The sequence below is a fragment of the Mustelus asterias genome, chromosome 2 (assembly GCF_964213995.1).
Source record: "Mustelus asterias chromosome 2, sMusAst1.hap1.1, whole genome shotgun sequence".
Lineage (NCBI taxonomy): Eukaryota > Metazoa > Chordata > Chondrichthyes > Carcharhiniformes > Triakidae > Mustelus > Mustelus asterias.
In genome coordinates, this window is record NC_135802.1 from 48,893,416 (window position 1) to 48,912,330 (window position 18,915).

The 18,915-nt window shown below is 42.1% G+C and overlaps 1 protein-coding gene across 1 annotated transcript in view; it reads left to right on the plus strand.

The window, feature by feature from the left end:
* cubn (cubilin (intrinsic factor-cobalamin receptor)) overlaps positions 1-18,915 on the plus strand; it is a 374,618-nt gene that overhangs the window by 277,625 nt on the left and 78,078 nt on the right. Inside the window, exons 57-59 of the mRNA XM_078200308.1 lie at positions 7,560-7,748; positions 13,541-13,667; positions 15,949-16,166. Coding sequence (XP_078056434.1) covers positions 7,560-7,748; positions 13,541-13,667; positions 15,949-16,166 — 534 coding nt within the window. The remainder of the gene's footprint in view (positions 1-7,559; positions 7,749-13,540; positions 13,668-15,948; positions 16,167-18,915) is intronic.

Below are 18,915 nucleotides of genomic sequence, written 5' to 3' on the forward strand. Positions count from 1 at the left end.
TGCCTTCCAATTGAGATATTCTCCGAAAGCCTCCAACCTCATCTCTGGCTGGGATTCTCTGGTGCCGCTGCAGTGAATGGAGTTTTGACTGGGTGCCAAATTCTCCATTCTTGCTGGCAGCAGTGGCGGGAACAGACGAGATCGGAGATTTCCACTCATTCTCTTTCCTAGTAGTTTGACTATATCATTGTTATTATTAAGTTCCAATGGATTCATGTTCCTGTTTTTAACTTAATTCTCAAAAGGGGGGCACAAGCAAGATCAGCACTTAATGCACATACCTAATTGTCCCTTAGCCAGTAATAGTGAGTCTTCTGGAATGAACCTTTGGTATATACCTTTGGTATAGATCCTACCATTATTCTGCCAGGTAATAAGTTTCAGGATTTTGATCCAGTGTTGATGGGAACAGTGATAAAATTTGAAGTTGGAGGGGAATGTAGAGTTAATGGCATTCCCTTGGCCCTCTGGCTAGTTAGAACATAAGAACATAAGAAATAGGAGCAGGAGTAGGCCATCTGGCCCTTCGAGCCTGCCCCGCCATTCAACAAGATCATGGCTGATCTGAAGCGAATCAGTTCCATTTACCCGCCTGCTCCCCATATCCCCTAATTCCCTTATCGATCAGAAAACTATCTACCCACTGGAGCAAGCTGAGAGGGGTGATTGAAAAGCAGCAGTGCTGGTAAGAGATTAATTGGATTAATTGAATTGTTTATTTATTTAATTAGTCAGCTAGTGTGTGTATTTTTTTGGCCTTTACTTTAACAGCAGTTTTTCAAGTTTAAAGTGAAAACTAGAAGTGGGCAGCAAAGGAGTCTGGGAAGGGTTTTTATTTTAACTTTAAAAGTCAGTTACCTGGGTGGTTCCCCCTCAGTAGTAGTTTTTTTTTCTCTCGGGCCCCTAGCCCTATAAATTGGTGCAGAGGAGATACCCGATCCTCTACACTGGTAGAGGATCCCACCCTTCCATCCTCCTCTAACCTAATTATAAGTGTGGGGAAGTTTTTTTTTTGTTTTCTTTTTTTCTTGCTGGTAATGGCTTCAGGGATGGCAGTTCAGGCAGTATGCTGCATCTCCTGTGGGATGTATGTGGTGAGGAAATCCAGTAGTGTTTCAGGAGATTTTAGTTGTAAGAAGTGCATTAGATTGCAGCTTCTGGAGGAGCGTGTAAAGGAGCTGGAGGGGGAGGTAGAGGAACTCCGCATAATTCGGGAGGCGGAGGTGGAAGTTGATAGGAGTTATAGAGAAATAGTAACTCCTAGAAATGAGGCTTGGGTCAATGCCAGGAGGAGGGGTAAGAAGCAATCGGGAAGACAATCCCCTGGGGCGGTTCCCCTCCATAATAGGTTTTCGGTGCTGGAGGCTACAGTTGAGGAGGAATCAACTGAGCATAGAGAGCAGATCTCTGGGGGTGAGCCGAGTGAGAAAGTTCAGGTGGTTAGGGGCTGTAAAAGACTGGGCCTTGTGATTGGGGACTCCACAATTAAGGGGACAGATAGGAGGGTCGGAACTAAAGGTAGGGACTCAGGGTTGGTGTGTTGCCTACCAGGGGCTGGGGTCCGGGATGTGTCTGACAGGGTATTCAGGACTCTTAGGGGGGAGGGAGATAAACCACAAGTTATTGTACATGTGGGGACACACGACATAGGGAGGATAGGGGAAGGGGATATTAGGCAGGGATTTATGGAGTTGGGGTGGAAACTAAAGGCCAAGACTGACAGAGTGGTTATCTCTGGACTCTTGCCTGTACCACGGGATAGTTCAGAGAGGAATAGGGAGAGGGAAGGTTTGAATTCATGGCTGAGGGGATGGTGCAGGAGGGAGGGGTTCAGGTACTTAAGCAATTGGGGCTCGTACTGGGGAAGGTGTGACCTCTATGAGAAGGATGGTCTACACCTTAATCAGAAGGGGACCAATATCCTGGGGGGTAAATTTGCTAAGGCCATGCAGGGAGGTTTAAACTGATTCGGGGGGGGGGAGGGATCCTGAGTAGTGGGGCTGAAAGTGAGGGATGCATGGATGGGGACTGCAATGCACGGCATTGCAGAGGTGGGGTGGAGCAGGGGTTGAAATGTGTATACTTCAATGCCAGGAGTATTCGCAATAAAGTGGGTGAACTTGCAGCGTGGATCAGTACCTGGGACTTCGATGTTGTGGCTATTTCAGAGACATGGATAGAGCAGGGGCAGGAATGGATGCTGCAGGTCCCGGGGTTCAAATGTTTTAGTCGAAGTAGGGAAGGAGGTAGAAGAGGGGGAGGGGTAGCATTATTGGTCAGAGATTGTATCACAGTGTCAGAGAGGAGGTTTGATGAGGACTTATCTGTTGAGGTAGTATGGGCGGAGATTAGAAATAGGAGAGGAGAGGTCACCCTGTTGGGAGTCTTTTATAGACCTCCTAAAAGTTCTAGAGAGGTTGAGGAAAGGATTGCGGAGTCAATCCTGCTTAGGAGTGAAAGTAATAGGGCAATTGTTATGGGGGATTTTAACTTGACTAATATTGACTGGAATTGTTATAGCTCTAGCTCGTTAGAGGGGTCAGTTTTTGTTCAAAGCGTGCAGGAAGGTTTTTTGACTCAGTATGTAGACAGGCCAACTAGAGGTGAGGCTATATTGGATCTGGTGCTGGGAAATGAGCCAGACCAGGTGCTAGACTTGGAAGTTGGTGTGCATTTTGGTGATAGTGACCACAATTCGGTTACGTTCACCTTAGTGATGGAAAGGGATAGGCATGAACCTCGGGCCAGTGGTTTTAGCTGGGGGAAGGGTAATTATGAGGCTATTAGGAGAGAATTAGGAAACATAGGTTGGACTAGGAGATTACAGGGACTGGGAACGTCCGACATGTGGAGTTTTTTCAAGGAGCAGCTACTGCGAGTCTGTGATAGGTATGTCCCTGTCAGGCAAGGAGGAATTGGTAGGGCTAGGGAACCGTGGTGCACCAAAAAAGTTTCTTTGTTGGTTAAAAAGAAAAAGGAGGCTTATGTTCGGATGAGACGTGAGCACTCGGGTAGTGCACTAGAAAGCTTTAGATTGGCTAAGAGGGAGTTGAAGAGCGAGCTTAGAAGGGCTAAAAGGGGACATGAGAAGACTTTGGCGGATAGGGTTAAAGAGAATCCTAAGGCGTTCTATAGGTATGTCAAGAACAGAAGGTTGGTTAGGGCAAGTTTAGGGCCAGTTATAGATGGCAGAGGGAAGTTATGTGTGGAACCGGAGGAGATTGGTGAAGCATTGAACCAATATTTCTCTTCGGTGTTCACGCAAGGGGACATGAATATAGCTGAGGAGGACACTGGGTTGCAAGGGAGTAGAATAGACAGTATTACAGTTGATAAGGAGGATGTGCAGGATATTCTGGAGGGTCTGAAAATAGATAAATCCCCTGGTCCGGATGGGATTTATCCAAGGATTCTCTGGGAGGCAAGAGAAGTGATTGCAGAGCCTCTGGCTCTGATCTTCAGGTCGTCGTTGGCCTCTGGTATAGTACCAGAAGATTGGAGGTTAGCGAATGTTGTCCCATTGTTTAAGAAGGGGAACAGAGACTTCCCCGGGAATTATAGACCGGTGAGTCTCACTTCTGTTGTCGGCAAGATGTTGGAAAAAATTATAAGGGATAGGATTTATAGTTATTTGGAGAGTAATGAATTGATAGGTGATAGTCAGCATGGTTTTGTGGCAGGTAGGTCGTGCCTTACTAACCTTATTGAGTTTTTTGAGAAAGTGACCAAGGAGGTGGATGGGGGCAAGGCAGTGGACGTGGTATATATGGATTTTAGTAAGGCGTTTGATAAGGTTCACCATGGTAGGCTTCTGCAGAAAATGCAGATGTATGGGATTGGGGGTGATCTAGGAAATTGGATCAGGAATTGGCTAGCGGATAGGAAACAGAGGGTGGTGGTTGATAGTAAATATTCATCATGGAGTGCGGTTACAAGTGGTGTACCTCAGGGATCTGTTTTGGGGCCACTGCTGTTTGTAATATTTATTAATGATCTGGATGAGGGTATAGTTGGGTGGATTAGCAAATTTGCTGATGACACCAAAGTCGGTGGTGTGGTAGACAGTGAGGAAGGGTGTCGTAGTTTGCAGGAAGACTTAGACAGGTTGCAAAGTTGGGCCGAGAGGTGGCGGATGGAGTTTAATGCGGAGAAGTGTGAGGTAATTCACTTTGGTAGGAATAACAGATGTGTTGAGTATAGGGCTAACGGGAGGACTTTGAATAGTGTGGAGGAGCAGAGGGATCTAGGTGTATGTGTGCATAGATCCCTGAAAGTTGGGAATCAAGTAGATAAGGTTGTTAAGAAGGCATATGGTGTCTTGGCGTTTATTGGTAGGGGGATTGAATTTAGGAGTCGTAGCGTTATGTTGCAACTGTACACAACTCTGGTGCGGCCGCACTTGGAGTACTGTGTGCAGTTCTGGTCCCCACATTACAGGAAGGATGTGGAGGCTTTGGAGAGGGTGCAGAGGAGGTTTACCAGGATGTTGCCTGGTATGGAGGGGAGATCCTATGAGGAGAGGCTGAGGGATTTGGGATTGTTTTCGCTGGAAAGGCGGCGGCTAAGAGGGGATCTTATTGAAACATATAAGATGATTAGAGGTTTAGATAGGGTGGATAGTGATAGCCTTTTTCCTCTGATGGAGAAATCCAGCACGAGGGGGCATGGCTTTAAATTGAGGGGGGGTAGTTATAGAACCGATGTCAGGGGTAGGTTCTTTACCCAGAGGGTGGTGAGGGATTGGAATGCCCTGCCAGCATCAGTAGTAAATGCGCCTAGTTTGGGGGCGTTTAAGAGATCCGTAGATAGGTTCATGGACGAAAAGAAATTGGTTTAGGTTGGAGGGTCACAGTTTTTTTTTTTTTAACTGGTCGGTGCAACATCGTGGGCCGAAGGGCCTGTTCTGCGCTGTAATGTTCTATGTTCTATGTTCTATGTACCCGTGATTTAAACATATTCAACGAGGAAGCCTCCACCACTTCAATGGGCAGAGAATTCCAGAGATTCACTACCCTCTGAGAGAAGAAGTTCCCCCTCAACTCTGTTCTGAACCGGCCCCCCCCTTATTTTGAGGCTGTGCCCTCTAGTTCTGGTTTCCCTTCTAAGTGGAAAGAATCTCTCCACCTCTACCCTATCCAGCCCCTTCATTATCTTATATGTCTCTATAGTTGAGGCTCAAAGATGAGGATATTCTGTCAAAGAAACCATGTTGAGTTGCTGCAGTACATCTTGTGTATTGTTTATATTGTAGCCAATTGTGGAGGAACCAGATGTTTAAAGTGTTGGATGGGTTGCCAATCAATTGGGATGATCATATATGGTGTGGTGACGATACAGTGCCTTTAAGAAATGTATTTGTGACATGTTTCTTGTGCAGGATTTTTTTAAGCAGTTTGTTCTATTCATCCGGTGCCACTTTGTCTACAACTGGGAGCCCGTGTTGATACTTGTTGGATTTTTATGAAGATGTGACTAGTGCGGTTGATGGAGGGGAACCGGTGGATGTGGTGTTTTTGGATTTCCAAAAGGCGTTTGATCAGGTGCCTCACAAAAGGTTGCTGAAGAAGATTGGGTCACACGGAATTGGGGATAGGGTGTTAGCGTGGATTGGGGATTGGCTATCCGACAGGAAGCAGAGAGTCGGAATAAATGGGTGCTTTTCTGGTTGGCGAATGGTAACTAGTGGCGTGCCGCAGGGATCGGTACTGGGGCCTCAACTATTTACCATTTATATAGACGATCTGGAGGAGGGGACTGAGTGTAGGGTAACAAAGTTTGCAGATGACACAAAGATAAGTGGAAAAGTGAATCGTGTGGAGGGCGTAGAAGGTCTGCAGAGAGATTTGGACAGGCTGAGTGAGTGGGCGAGGATCTGGCAGATGGAGTATAACGTTGACAAATGCGAGGTTATTCACTTTGGAGGAAATAATAGCAAATTGGATTATTATCTAAATGGAAAAAAATTGCAACATGCTACTGTGCAAAGGGACCTGGGGGTCCTTTTGCATGAGACGCCAAAACCCAGTCTACAGGTACAACTGGTTATCAAGAAGGCAAATGGGATGTTGGCCTATATCGCAAGGGGGATAGAATATAAAAGCAGAGATGTCTTGCTGCATCTGTACAGGGCATTGGTGAGGCCGCAGCTGGAATACTGTGTGCAGTATTGGTCCCCTTATTTACGGAAGGATATATTGGCCTTGGAGGGAGTGCAGAGAAGGTTCACCAGCTTGATACCAGAGATGAGGGGTGTTGATTATGAGGAGAGACTGAGCAGATTGGGTTTGTACTCGTTGGAATTTAGAAGGCTGAGGGGGGATCTTATAGAGACCTATAAGATAATGAAGGGGCTGGATAGAGTAGAGGTGGAGAGATTCTTTCCACTTACAAAGGAAGCTAGAATTAGAGGGCACAGCCTCAAAATAAAGGGGGGTCAGTTTAGGACAGAGTTGAGGAGGAACTTCTTCTCTCAGAGGGTGGTGAATCTCTGGAATTCTCTGCCCACTGAAGTGGTGGAGGCTACCTCGTTGAATATGTTTAAATCGCGGATAGATGGATTCCTGATCGGTAAGGGAATTAGGGGTTATAGGGATCAGGCGGGTAAGTGGAACTGATCCACTTCAGATCAGCCATGATCTTATTGAATGGCGGAGCAGGCTTGAGGGGCTAGATGGCCTACTCCTGTTCCTATTTTTTATGTTCTTATGTTCTTATACTGCAGAAGCATAATTGATCGCAATTGCTGGGATGTTTGTTTTAATCTTGACTACTGCAGGGTTGTTATGTTAGTGTTTTTCCCTGGGGTTTTTTCAGAGTGGGGCTTGATTGGGTTGTGTGACAGGAAACATCATGTAACTGAGAGGATTGGTACACAGAGAGACACAAGCTCAGTTGCTGCTTGGGATCTTTAGAGAGAAGTAGCTCTCTGTCTCTTTCTTTCTCTCTCTGGAGATTGGAGACTGGAACCTGCCAGAAAATGGATCTCTTTCCCTGAAATTCTGCTGTTTGAAGATGGATCTTTCTCTGGAGGCTGCTGTATGGGAGTCAGAAGACAGGTGTCCTTCTGTATTTCAGTCCAGAGGGGTTAAAAGGCTGGAAATGTGGCACTCACATGAACATATCTGTTTTTGTGCTAACTGATTCTGAAGATGGATGCATATCTGTGGAGATGTTGCTTAAATTGGAACTATAGAGATAGCTAGCTGTTAAGAATTATACATGATCATGTTTAATTATTTCAATTGATAATAGTTATGCTAACTGTTTTTGTTATATTTTAACAGTGTTGCTAAAATAAAGTTTCTTTTAATAAAAGTTTCTGAGTGGGTTAATAGAATCATACCTGGAGCGAAACACCTTATGCTCGCACCAATAGCAAAATCAAAATAAGTTGGGGTTTAGTCAAACTTTATAATATACCTTAAGAGTTTCTGATATGATCCCTAACAGTTTCACGCTGCTTCACTGATTATAAATAATTCATACGCATTCCAAGCAAAGGAAAAGTTCTAAATCAACCTTCAGTTAATGCTGCATTTTTATCTCTCAAACATTTACAGGAGGTTCATCCTGTTGGCATGACAGTTTGAAGATATACAGTGGGACTACAGCAAGTGGAAATCCTGTTGCTACCCTTTGCGGTTCTGCAAAGCCAAGACCAATCAATAGCTACGGCCCTGTGCTACTGGCCTTCAAAACAAACAGTGCAAAAACCAACACAGGATTTCTGGTCAACTATCATTTAGCATGTGAGTGGCTCATTACAGAATTTACAATTGTAATTGGGTAATATTGTTTAATTGCTCTGTTCTTTCAGAATGGCACTCCCTTTACAAAAAGTATGTGTTTTCCATCTCCATGTGTTTTGTGACAAGAGCAATGGGGGGGTACTTGGAGGTGTTGGTGCTCTATACATCTGTTGCCCTCGTCCATTTAGATAGTTAAGGTTGTGAATTGGGGTGTTGCTGAGTTTCTACAGCACATCTTGTATATAGCCTGCACTGCAGCCAGTCATGGATCAAGTGGATGTCTGAATGGTTGGATGGTCCCATGATTCATCTTTATTGTTCCGAGATCATCCGTTAGCTGAGTATCACAAAGGAACGATTCTTCTTCCATCTTCCCCGACTCCCTCCCACAGGAATTCACCTTCCCCGCAGAACTGATGACAAAGCTGAGATCAGTTCCATTGTTCATCGCATCAGGTCAAAAGACATTACAGAAGTGTAATACTTTATTTTGAGAATTTTTAAAAAAATTGCTCATGGGATCTGGGTGTCGCTGGCTGTGCCAGCAGTTATTGCCCATCCCTAATTGCCCTTGAACTGAGTGGCTTGTAGGCCATTTCAGAGGATAGCTGAGAGTCAACCACATTGCTGTGGCTCTGCAGTCACATGTAGGCCAGACCAGGTAAGGATGACAGATTTCCTTCCCTAAAGGACATTAGTGAATCAGATGGGTTTTTCTGACAATCATTTCATGGTCATCAGTAGATTCTTAATTCCAGATGTTTTTTATTGAATTCAAATTCCACCGTCTGCCGTGACAGGATTTGACCCTGGATCCCCAGAACATTCGCTGAGTTTCTAATAGTATAGCGATAATACCACCGGGCCATCTATCCTAATATACTTGAAATATCTAGTGATAGCCTTCATGGAAAAATAAACGACGCCACAAGGGAGAAACCTGGTTTTATCGTTTTTTGTTGTTTGGCACATCACATACACCATTCATTATTAAAGGGTAAAGACAAATAGAATGACTTTTCTGTATTTTGATTAGAAAAATATTTTCTCCTCTTGAAATCACAGGAGACTTGTTGGATCTCTTCACCAAATCTAATAGTGGAGATCTCCTGGAGTCATAAGATCAAAATATGGCTGACTTAATGTAGTTGATTGCAAATAAGAGAAGGCCACACAATACCAACCTATAATTTAGAAACATAGGAACAGGAGGAGGCCATTTGGCCCATTGAGCCTGCTCCACCATTCAATGTGATCATGGATGATTATCTATCTTAACACCACACTCCTATTCTCTCCCCATACCACTGATGCCTTTAGTATCTAGAAATCTATCTATTTCTTTCTTAAATATATTGAGTAACATAGTTACCATTGCCTTTTGTGGTAAAGAATTCCATAGGTTCTCCATCTTCTGAGTGAAGATGTTTCTCCTCATCTCAGCCCTAGATTGTGCACCCTATATCCTGAGACCATGTTCTAGACTCCTTTAAGCCAGGGGAACACTATCCCTGCATCCAGTCTGTCCAGCTCTGTCAGAATTCAAAGCGATCCCCTCTCATTCTTCCAAAGTCCAATGAATACAGGCCTAGTTAATCTATTCTCCCCTCATACGACAATCCTGCTCTCTCTCGAATCATTTTGGTGAACCTTCGCTGCACTCTCTCTGCATCTTTTCTTAGGTAAGGGCACCAAAACTGCACACAACACTCCAGGGTGTGGTCTCACCAAAGCCCTGCATAGTTGCAATATGACATACTTGCTCCTGTACTCAAATCCTCTCACAATGAAGGCCAACATACCATTTGCCTTCCTAACTGTTTGCTGCACTACTATAATTGCTTTCAGTGACTGGTATACAAGGACACCCAGGTCCCTTTGTACATCAACATTTCCCAATATACTACCATTTAGCACGTGAATGGTTCATTACAGAATTTACAATTTTAATTGGGTAATATTGTTGTTTAATTGTTCTGTTGTTTCGGAATTGCACTCCTTTTACAAAAAGTATATATTTTTCATCTCCACATGTTATGTGACTGGAGGTGTGCAGGTTAGGTGGATTGGCTATGGTAAATTTCCTGTTAGTTTCCCAAGATGTGTAGGTTAGATGGATTAGCCCTGGAGTAGGGCAGGGTGGTGGGCCTGGGTAAGGCAGTCTGTCAGAGAGTTGGTGCAGACTCCATGAGCCGAATGGCCTCCTTCTGCACTGTAGGGATTGTATGATTTGAATAATACTCTGCCATTCTGCTTTTCCTAATGAAGTCTGTAACTTCACACATATCCATATTTTGCATCTGCCAAGTATTTGCCCACTCACTCAACTTGTCTAATTCATCTTGGTGCCTCTTTACTTCCTCTCCACCTCTCACAATTCCAACTAGTCTTGTGTCATCAGCAAACTTGGAAATGTTACATTTGATTCTCACATCCAAATCATTGATATATATTGTGAGTAGCTGGGGCCCAAGCACTGATCCCTGTGCTACTCTGTTTCCAGACTGCTAATAAATTCTCAATCCATGTCAGTACATTACTCCCAATCCCATGTGCTTTAAATTTGCACACTAACCTCTGAATGTTGTGGTTGGTTTAGATGATATATCTTTTGTATATGGAGTACAAGTTATTTTTAAATTAAGAACTGCGGGCTATCCCAACTTTTCGACAGAGGTCACATCTGTTAGTGCTATAATTCCATTCTTTTAGGAATTATCCCTTTCTGATCAGATCATATGAGATAAAATCAGTTGCTGAATATTGGAAAGATTGTTTTAATAGCTCAACATTTACTGTAATCTACTCCTGTGGAAAAATGCAGGATGAGGAAGGAACCATCTTAGCCCCATAGGAACAGTAAAATAGCTTGCCAATTTTACAATGAAAGCAGGAGTTACAATAACCATCTAAGAATAGTACATATTCTGTACCATGTTGACACATTGTGCAGCATGTTTTTATGTGAAGGACTGTTAATAATTATTTTCACCAGATTTAATGAAATTCATTACAATTGACAGTGCTGACTTTCAGTATAAATACACAAGCTGTTCAAAAGATACAGCTAAATCCATAACCGCAAAGCATTCTTGATGGAATAATATGTCAATATTTTCTGTAATACTTTCTGGTGTGCAGCTCTGAAAGAATCTTTTATTGTTCCTTATCTGTAGTGAATCACTTTTCCGGTCAGGTTTGTTACCATTCTGCCAAATTGCAAAGATTGAGATGTAGGCTTCAGATGCCCATTTAGCGAAAATGAAAATTCTGGTGTTGCAATAACCTTGACAAGATTTCTAAAATACATTCCATGCTAGGGCTGAGTCATTTTGATATCAGTTTGGATGGTTGCTCCTTTGTCAGCAACAGCTGGCCATTTGATTTGACAAGTGACCTATTCCGAATTCATAAGCCATATGAGCCTTGATTTCTCTTTGATTACCATTCAGTATTCATTTGTGTGGTGAGGTGGGGGACCTGCATAGGTTAAGAAATGGGCCAAGTGTCTATAACAATGGATCCCAGCCCATTTGAACCTCCATCCAATTATGAATGGATGCATTAAATTGTCATAGTAATTCACTCAACAGCTCTCTAACCAGTGACTGGGGAAAGGGCAGGAGCGCTTTTAAGAAGCTAAACACGAAAGTTATGAAGCATTCATGATGCATTGGTATTGGATTTGTCTTGTTTCTTTATTACAGCTATCTACTATCTGTCTTTCTAATATTGACTTTGTGTGGTAGTGTAAAATGGGTGATAGTGAGTCAGTGGCCCATTTTACATCATGCATGATTTTTATGTCCATTGAAGTCCATGTACGTGTGCAGCTCACCTAGGAGGCAGCTCCATCACCCAACCACATTCCTGTCTTGACATTAGTACTGAGCATTAACACTCTGTGGGCTACAATATTAAAGAAAGTCGACCTAAGATTACCAGGGAGACTGCTACTCCAATCTGGCATTTCAGCCCTTTAACACAGCAGCAATATGAGCACTTATAGTAGAAGCACAGGTCACCTCTAGAACCTAAGTCATAGGGGTCATACCTGACATTGGCTTCGCAGCTGCCATGTATTCCTATCTACCTGGTATCCTACCTTCTACCCACTATCTAACCCTTTCATAAAGTTGCTTCCAATTTGTGTGGGTGGCACAGTGGTTAGCACTACTGCCTCACAGTGCCAGGGCCGCACGTTCGATTCCCTGCTTGGATCATTGTCTGTGCGGAGTCTGCATATTCTCCTTGTGTCTGCGTGGGTTCCTCCGGGTGCTCCCATTTCCTCCCACAGTCTGAAAGACATGCTGGTTAGGTGCGTTGGCCGTGCTAAATTGCCCCTTAGTTCACCTGAATGTCGGAGTGTGGCGACTAGGGGATTTTCACTGTAACTTCATTGCAGTGTTAATGTAAGCCTACTTGTGACACTAATAAATAAAGTGTGTTTCTGTTTTTGCGAATCTCTTATGTTAAACATTAATAAATGCCTTTTGCAGGTCCATATACACATTTTTTGAGGAGGTAACAGAAAGGGTAAACAATGATGATACAATCGATGCAATTTATCTGAATTCTCAACAGGTCCTCGATAAGGCGCTCTTTAATAGACTAATGAATAAGGTCAGACAGTGTGGAATCGGGGACAAGAACCAATATTGTCATAAGACATAGGAGCAGAATTAGTCTGCTCCGCCATTGAATCATGGCTGATTTTTTCCTCATCCCCATTCTCTTGCTTTTTCCTCATAACCCCTGCTCCCCTTATTAATCATATCTCTGCCTTAAAGACTCTCAATGACCTAGCCTTCTGGAGCAAAGAGTTCCACAGATTCACCACTCTCTGGCTAAAGAAATTCCTCCTCATCTATGTTTTAAAGGATCGTCCCTTTAGCCTGAGGTTGTGCCCTCTGGTTCTAGATTTTCCTACTAGTGGAACATCCTCTCCACGTCCACTCTATCTAGGCCTCGCAATATCCTGTAAATTTCAATAAGATCCCCCCCCCATCCTTCTAAACTCCCACAAATACAGACGAGTCATGGACGGATTCATCTGTGACATGTAAATTTCTGAGAACAAGGTCATCTAGAATTTCCCCTGCTGTTGTTTCTCTCTGCACCTACCACAGGCACAGGCTGGCAGACCTGTCTTTCAGGACCTGGGCAGCTCAGTCAGTGGTGGTGTCACTGAACCATTCCTGGTGATGAATATTATGCGAATTACACCAATGCCTGAAAATACTTATCATGTTCACATTTGCCGATTGGAAGATAGGGAGTCCGTGCCATGCAGCAGCCTTTTTTAACCAGATCAGTGAACTCGACTCTTGGACACCAGACAGGCAGAAGTACCAATTCACCACATTTCTGACAATGGTTGTACCTTTTCCTCTTTTGCCTCCCAATCCTAAATAAAAGGAAAAAATCCACTTTGGGATCTCTTCAGATACAAAAGGTATTGCAAGCATTAAAAGAAACACCCTATATTTTAATATTTATTTCTACATATTATTGAAAAGCACAACAACATACTCAGTATTCACAATGGTGTACTATTCATGCTTGGTCAGTTCAGTCTTAACTCTCTTGTGTGCTTATCCTGATTACAATGAAGTGTTAATGGTGTTATAACTTGTTTGTAAATATTGATTTAACGATAGTTTAATTGCTTTTTCAGCAAACGTAATAATCTACAGCATCAATTTAATAATGAAAATGTCTTAAATGCTGTAAATTATGTTATACATAAGAGAGACTAGTTGCTCATTGCAATTGCGGTTCTTTGTTTCAAGCCTGTGGAGGTACATTCCATGGACCATCTGGCAGTATCGCCAGCCCAACCTCTTTACGCACTGTATACAACAACGTCAACTGTACATACCACATCATTGTTGGGGAGAACAGGATTGTTAAATTGAAGTAAGTAAAGAAACATTCTTCTTTGCATTCTTTTAAAAATAAATATCACCCTTTGCTATGAGTATAGTTTCATGGCCACTAGTCTGATACTTGGCTGACATGACCATCATCCACATGTAACAATCGATAAATGTTTATCTGTCCAATCAGAGAATATGAATACAGTGGGATATTATTTGAGCCCAATCCTTTTCTCATCTAATATTCACACATCTTTAGCAAGTTTTCCACTACACGATAGGGCATTTAAAGGGCTTTTAGATAAGCTGATGTATATGCAAAGAATAGAGGGATATTTACCAAGGGCAGGCAGAAGGAATTAGTTTAATTTGGCTTCATGTTTGGCACAACTTCATGGGCTAGAGAGCCTGTTCCTCTGCTGTACTGTTCTATAATCTACCTTCTATGTACATTGCTTTGGGAACAAGAACCCTTTCGGATTTCCCTTCCCTAACTTAAGGCCAGTTGTGGGATTCCTGTCACTGTTTAAACTGCGATCAATTAATATAACACTGACCTGGCTTTTTGACTTTCTGGCTCAGCAAATTATTGGATCAAGTTGGTAGGCGAATGATTCTCATTTATTGAAGCTTTCAATTTCTGCACAGTGAAGTGTAGAAAGTATTAATGCATGTTGTGAGGTTAACCAGATCCTGTTTGGAATAGAGTAAATATTGCCTATTATGTTTGTCTATACAACTGTCACTGCATTTCAAAATAATGAAGTGCATGCTTGCTTAACAAGTCAACTCAATAAATAACGAGCTACCCGGTCTAATCACCTGGCTAATGATATAAGGTGGCACCTAAAATGTGAGTATGCAAGATGAGGGTTCATGAAGTTGAGGGTAAAATGGATAGAGAATTGGTTACTGGAGAGGAAGCACAGAGTACTGGGGCGGCACGGTAGCACAGTGGTTAGCACTGCTGCTTCACAGCTCCAGGGTCCTGGGTTCGATTCCCGGCTCGGGTCACTGTCTGTGTGGAGTTTGCACATTCTCCTCGTGTCTGCGTGGGTTTCCTCCGGGTGCTCCGGTTTCCTCCCACAGTCCAAAGATGTGCGGGTTAGGTTGATTGGCCAAGTTAAAAAAAATTGCCCCTTAGAGTCCTGAGATGCGTAGGTTAGAGGGATTAGCAGGTAAATATGTGGGGGTAGGGCCTGGGTGGGATTGTGGTCGGTGCAGACTCGATGGGCCGAATGGCCTCCTTCTGCACTGTAGGGTTTCTATGATGATTCTATGAGTAGGAATAAATGGGGCATTTTCAAGTTGGCAGGCTGTGACTAGTGGAATGTTGCAAGGATCATTGCTGGGTCTCAGCTATTTACAATCAGATCAATGACTTAGATGAAGAGACAGAGAGAAGACAAAGCTAACTGGAAATTTAAGCTGCATGGAGGATACAAACAGGTTGAAAAGAGATGTAGACATGTTAAGTGAGTGGGCAACAAAATGGTCAATGGAATATAATGTGAGAAACACTTTGATCATAAAAATAGAAAAACAGAATATTTCTTAAAAGGAGTGAAACTTGTAAATGTTGATGTTCAGAGAGACTTGGGTATATTCGTACAAGGAACTCCAGAAGTTAGCACGCAGGTACAGCAAGCAATAAGGAAAGCAAATGTCACATTGACCTTTATTGCAAGGGGATTGGAGTACAAGAATAAGCAAGTCTTGCTATAAGATGTCACATAGCATTGGTGAGACCACACTTGGAATACTCCGTGGAATTTTGCAATAGGGGCTTTGTGCAGAGAGAAGAATGTGACTAATCGAACAACTGTATCATAGAACCAACATAGGCATGATGGACTGAATGGCCTGCTTCTCTGCTGCATCATCCTATGATTCTGTGAAATAGTCTGAACTGTTGCCCAGAGATGTAACAATGTACTACAAAAATGCAAATCTTTCTTTATCAATATGAGTTTTCTTAATTATAAAATACTGATCAATGAAAAAAAGCAGCGTGGCTGATTTAATAAATTAGAGTTTCAAGTTATGTGGATGGACTCGCAGAATTGAACGTTAGTTCAGAAGCCAGTTATATTACTGATGGTACTATGCACATGGTTCACAATATCTGAGTATGTTTCTGTATTATTCTGGCTGAGGCATAGAGTTATTTAACATGAATAGGTCTATACTTCAGTATCCCATAGAATAATTTTAGGACCATTGCAATAAATGTAAGAAAAGCATTTTAACCAAAGTATCCATTAAATAGAAATCATAACTGTAATATGAGATCGCATTTAAAGAGTTATTTTCCTCCTTAGATTCAATGAATTTGATCTTGAGACTTCATCATCATGCACCTCTACCTATGTGGCTGTCTATGATGGCTCAAACACGCTGGCACCACTTTTAGGCCAATTCTGTGGCTCAAAAATTCCACCAGTTCTGAGGAGTACCGGTAGCTCCTTGTTCCTTGTGTTTAAAATAAACGGCTTTTATACTTATGGAGGATGGAGGGCTTCATACACCGAGACATTAGGTAAGTGAGAAGTAAAATTTGTGAAATGAATTAAATAAAAACTGAATCTTGCAACCTTACATGATTTCCCCTCTTCCAGAATTTTAGGGCAAATTCTACAATATTCTTGCAATATATTTGAAGAAATTGATTTTAATTGTTCGAGGCTAAAAACTCTTAAATAACTTAGAGATTTTATGGCCTTGCTCATCCTGAAACTGTAAAATCCGGCCTGTGCTCAACGGACCTTTCCATGGTCTGCCCCTCACTCGCTCCGATTCCCGTGGCGGGCGGGGCGGTAAAATTCCGATCCATATCTGTAGAGGATGCAACCATTCCCAGAGTAGAAGTTTTTAAAGCTTCACATTTAAAGGTTGAATGTCAATATTGGAAGTCTAATATCATGGACAGTGAACCAATGGTAAAGGGAAGAATAGGCACCACATCAATTATCGCCATGAAAATAGAAAGATGCTTTGACTTGCATAAAATATTCACGTGCAGTAAGGTTTTCATTTCTGAAATGTGTATGGTATATCGCACTGCTCCTGCCATATTCAGTACATAAGACATTGCAAATGGAAACTGTATGTTTGTTAAGTGGCAGCTTTCCACTAGGTGAGAATCATAGGGTACAAAAGTAATTAGAAATCACGCAGATTGTGCACTGAATGTGCATTTATCAATAGTCTGAAGTGTACAATGCTACCAGACTGCAGTTCAGTGCTTGGAGTATTTGACATTTCCTTACAAAAAAGATATTTTAAAATCCTAATAAATTTAGGATGAATAATGTTTGTACAAAAGCTGGAAAGTGACCTGTAGGTTGTGTCATTCCACAGTGAATAGAAGTCAAAGAAGCACTCATCAAAAAATGATGCACATCCCCCTCTATAAAAGAGATGGATATTGACTTCTTCTTGTATAATCATAATAATAACTACATTAATGCTTTCTATGAAATTACTACTTCCACAGTCTATCTGCAGTAAGTGAAACCTCGTGAAAACTCAATGGGGTTGCTTTTGACTTCCGAAAGATGAGAAAGCTAAGAGGTTATTTTATTAAGGTATTTAAAATAAAAAAGGGAATTGATAAGGTAGTTAGGGAATTACTATTCCCTTCAGTAGAGGGCATAATCTTATAATTCAAAAGATCACTTAAGCTTCAATATGATGGGCAGGAAGTGCATGCTCATTATGAACCAGAAGTCTCTCACCCATCATATTGATAAAGGGCAAAAGAGTGACTGAAACAGATTTTAGGTCCTTGATATATGAAAATAAGTGGCCTAATGCCTATTTAAGACCCTCACAACTAGGTTGATTTGCCCTGAGGAGGCTAATGTCTGCGCTGGCTGCAATCAGGAAGACCAGATCTCCATGCCGCCTAATAGACAGTCATCACAGGGAATCAGGTATACAGCATCTGAGGCTTTATTGATGAGAGCATAGAGCACAGAAGCAAGAAGGTTTTGTTAAACTTGTATAAAGCCTGGTTTGGCCTCAACAAGAGTAATGCACCCAAGATTTGGCACCACATTTTAAGAAAGATATGAAGACATTAGAGAGAGTGCAGGAAAGGTTTGCAACAATGGTTCCAGGAAAGTGGAACTTCATTATTCCTGAAGAAAAGAGACATGCTATGAAACTTTTTGCCTTGCATTCATCAGGACAGATTCACAAGAATACCAAGTGAAAGGGAGCAACAATTTATACAAAAGAAAAACGTGGAGAATGGCCATTCCTGGTTCATTCCTCATGACAATGCCTTGAACAATCAGAGTTGATCTGCCTGGTTTGAATTTAAACAATGCATCTACTATCTCAGCAGCCACTTATTTTAATATCATAGGAAGCAGGCCATCAAGTAAATCCTGAATCATACCCCACCCAGTTCTCCCACCACAAAAATTGGATCTGTCGAAAAGGAGAGCAGGACTTCCACCATTTTTAAAGGTCTGCGGAATCCGCCACAAAGTCTCATTTCAGCTAGTGGTAGTTTGAATATGGTTGATTGAAGTTGTGGAGAACAAAATGGATTTAGATTTACAAGCATTGCTGCTTCAATTCTTCAATCATTTCCTATGGGGGCTTCTGACACTGATTAAAGCTACACAAAGTTTCTGCTTGGCACTTTTCAGCATTTAATTGATTTGCCATTTTTAAAGGGAATGAACTGGAAGAGTTTACAGTGTCTGCTGCCTGGATTCAAAGCATACAATGGTAGCAATTCTGTTTGTGCTTTATGGCTTAATCAGTTAATGGGGTTTGGAGGCACTTTACAGGGCACAAAATGCTCCTGTGACCTGAGAATGTTGGCAAAGTGAATCCTCTGGCATAAAAGCTCTGTGCACACTATAATTTTGGCCTTGATTTACTGTACTGATGGATAGGTTGAATGTTGTTGCTGCCAACATTTTTGACCTTGCTCAATATATCTTAAGAAACTTGCCAAATTCTATAATAATATTTATAATAGGAATATTTTCTTAAAATTCTCACAGGATGTGCACCTCATTACCATATTCTTATCGATGCAGCAAATGCATCCTAAGCATTTCTCATTCCATTAATAAATAATATTGATGGTTAAGGGAAATATTGCCATTATTTAATGGCTTTCACTCCCATATTTTTCACCTCTTGAGTTCCTCTACTTAGCCCTTCCAACTTGCAGATAGTGACTCATGCTGAAGTACCATTAAATGGACGTCAGCTGTCTTTCAGTACCTTTCTGGTCATCTTCATGAATCATCCTAGATTGTGAG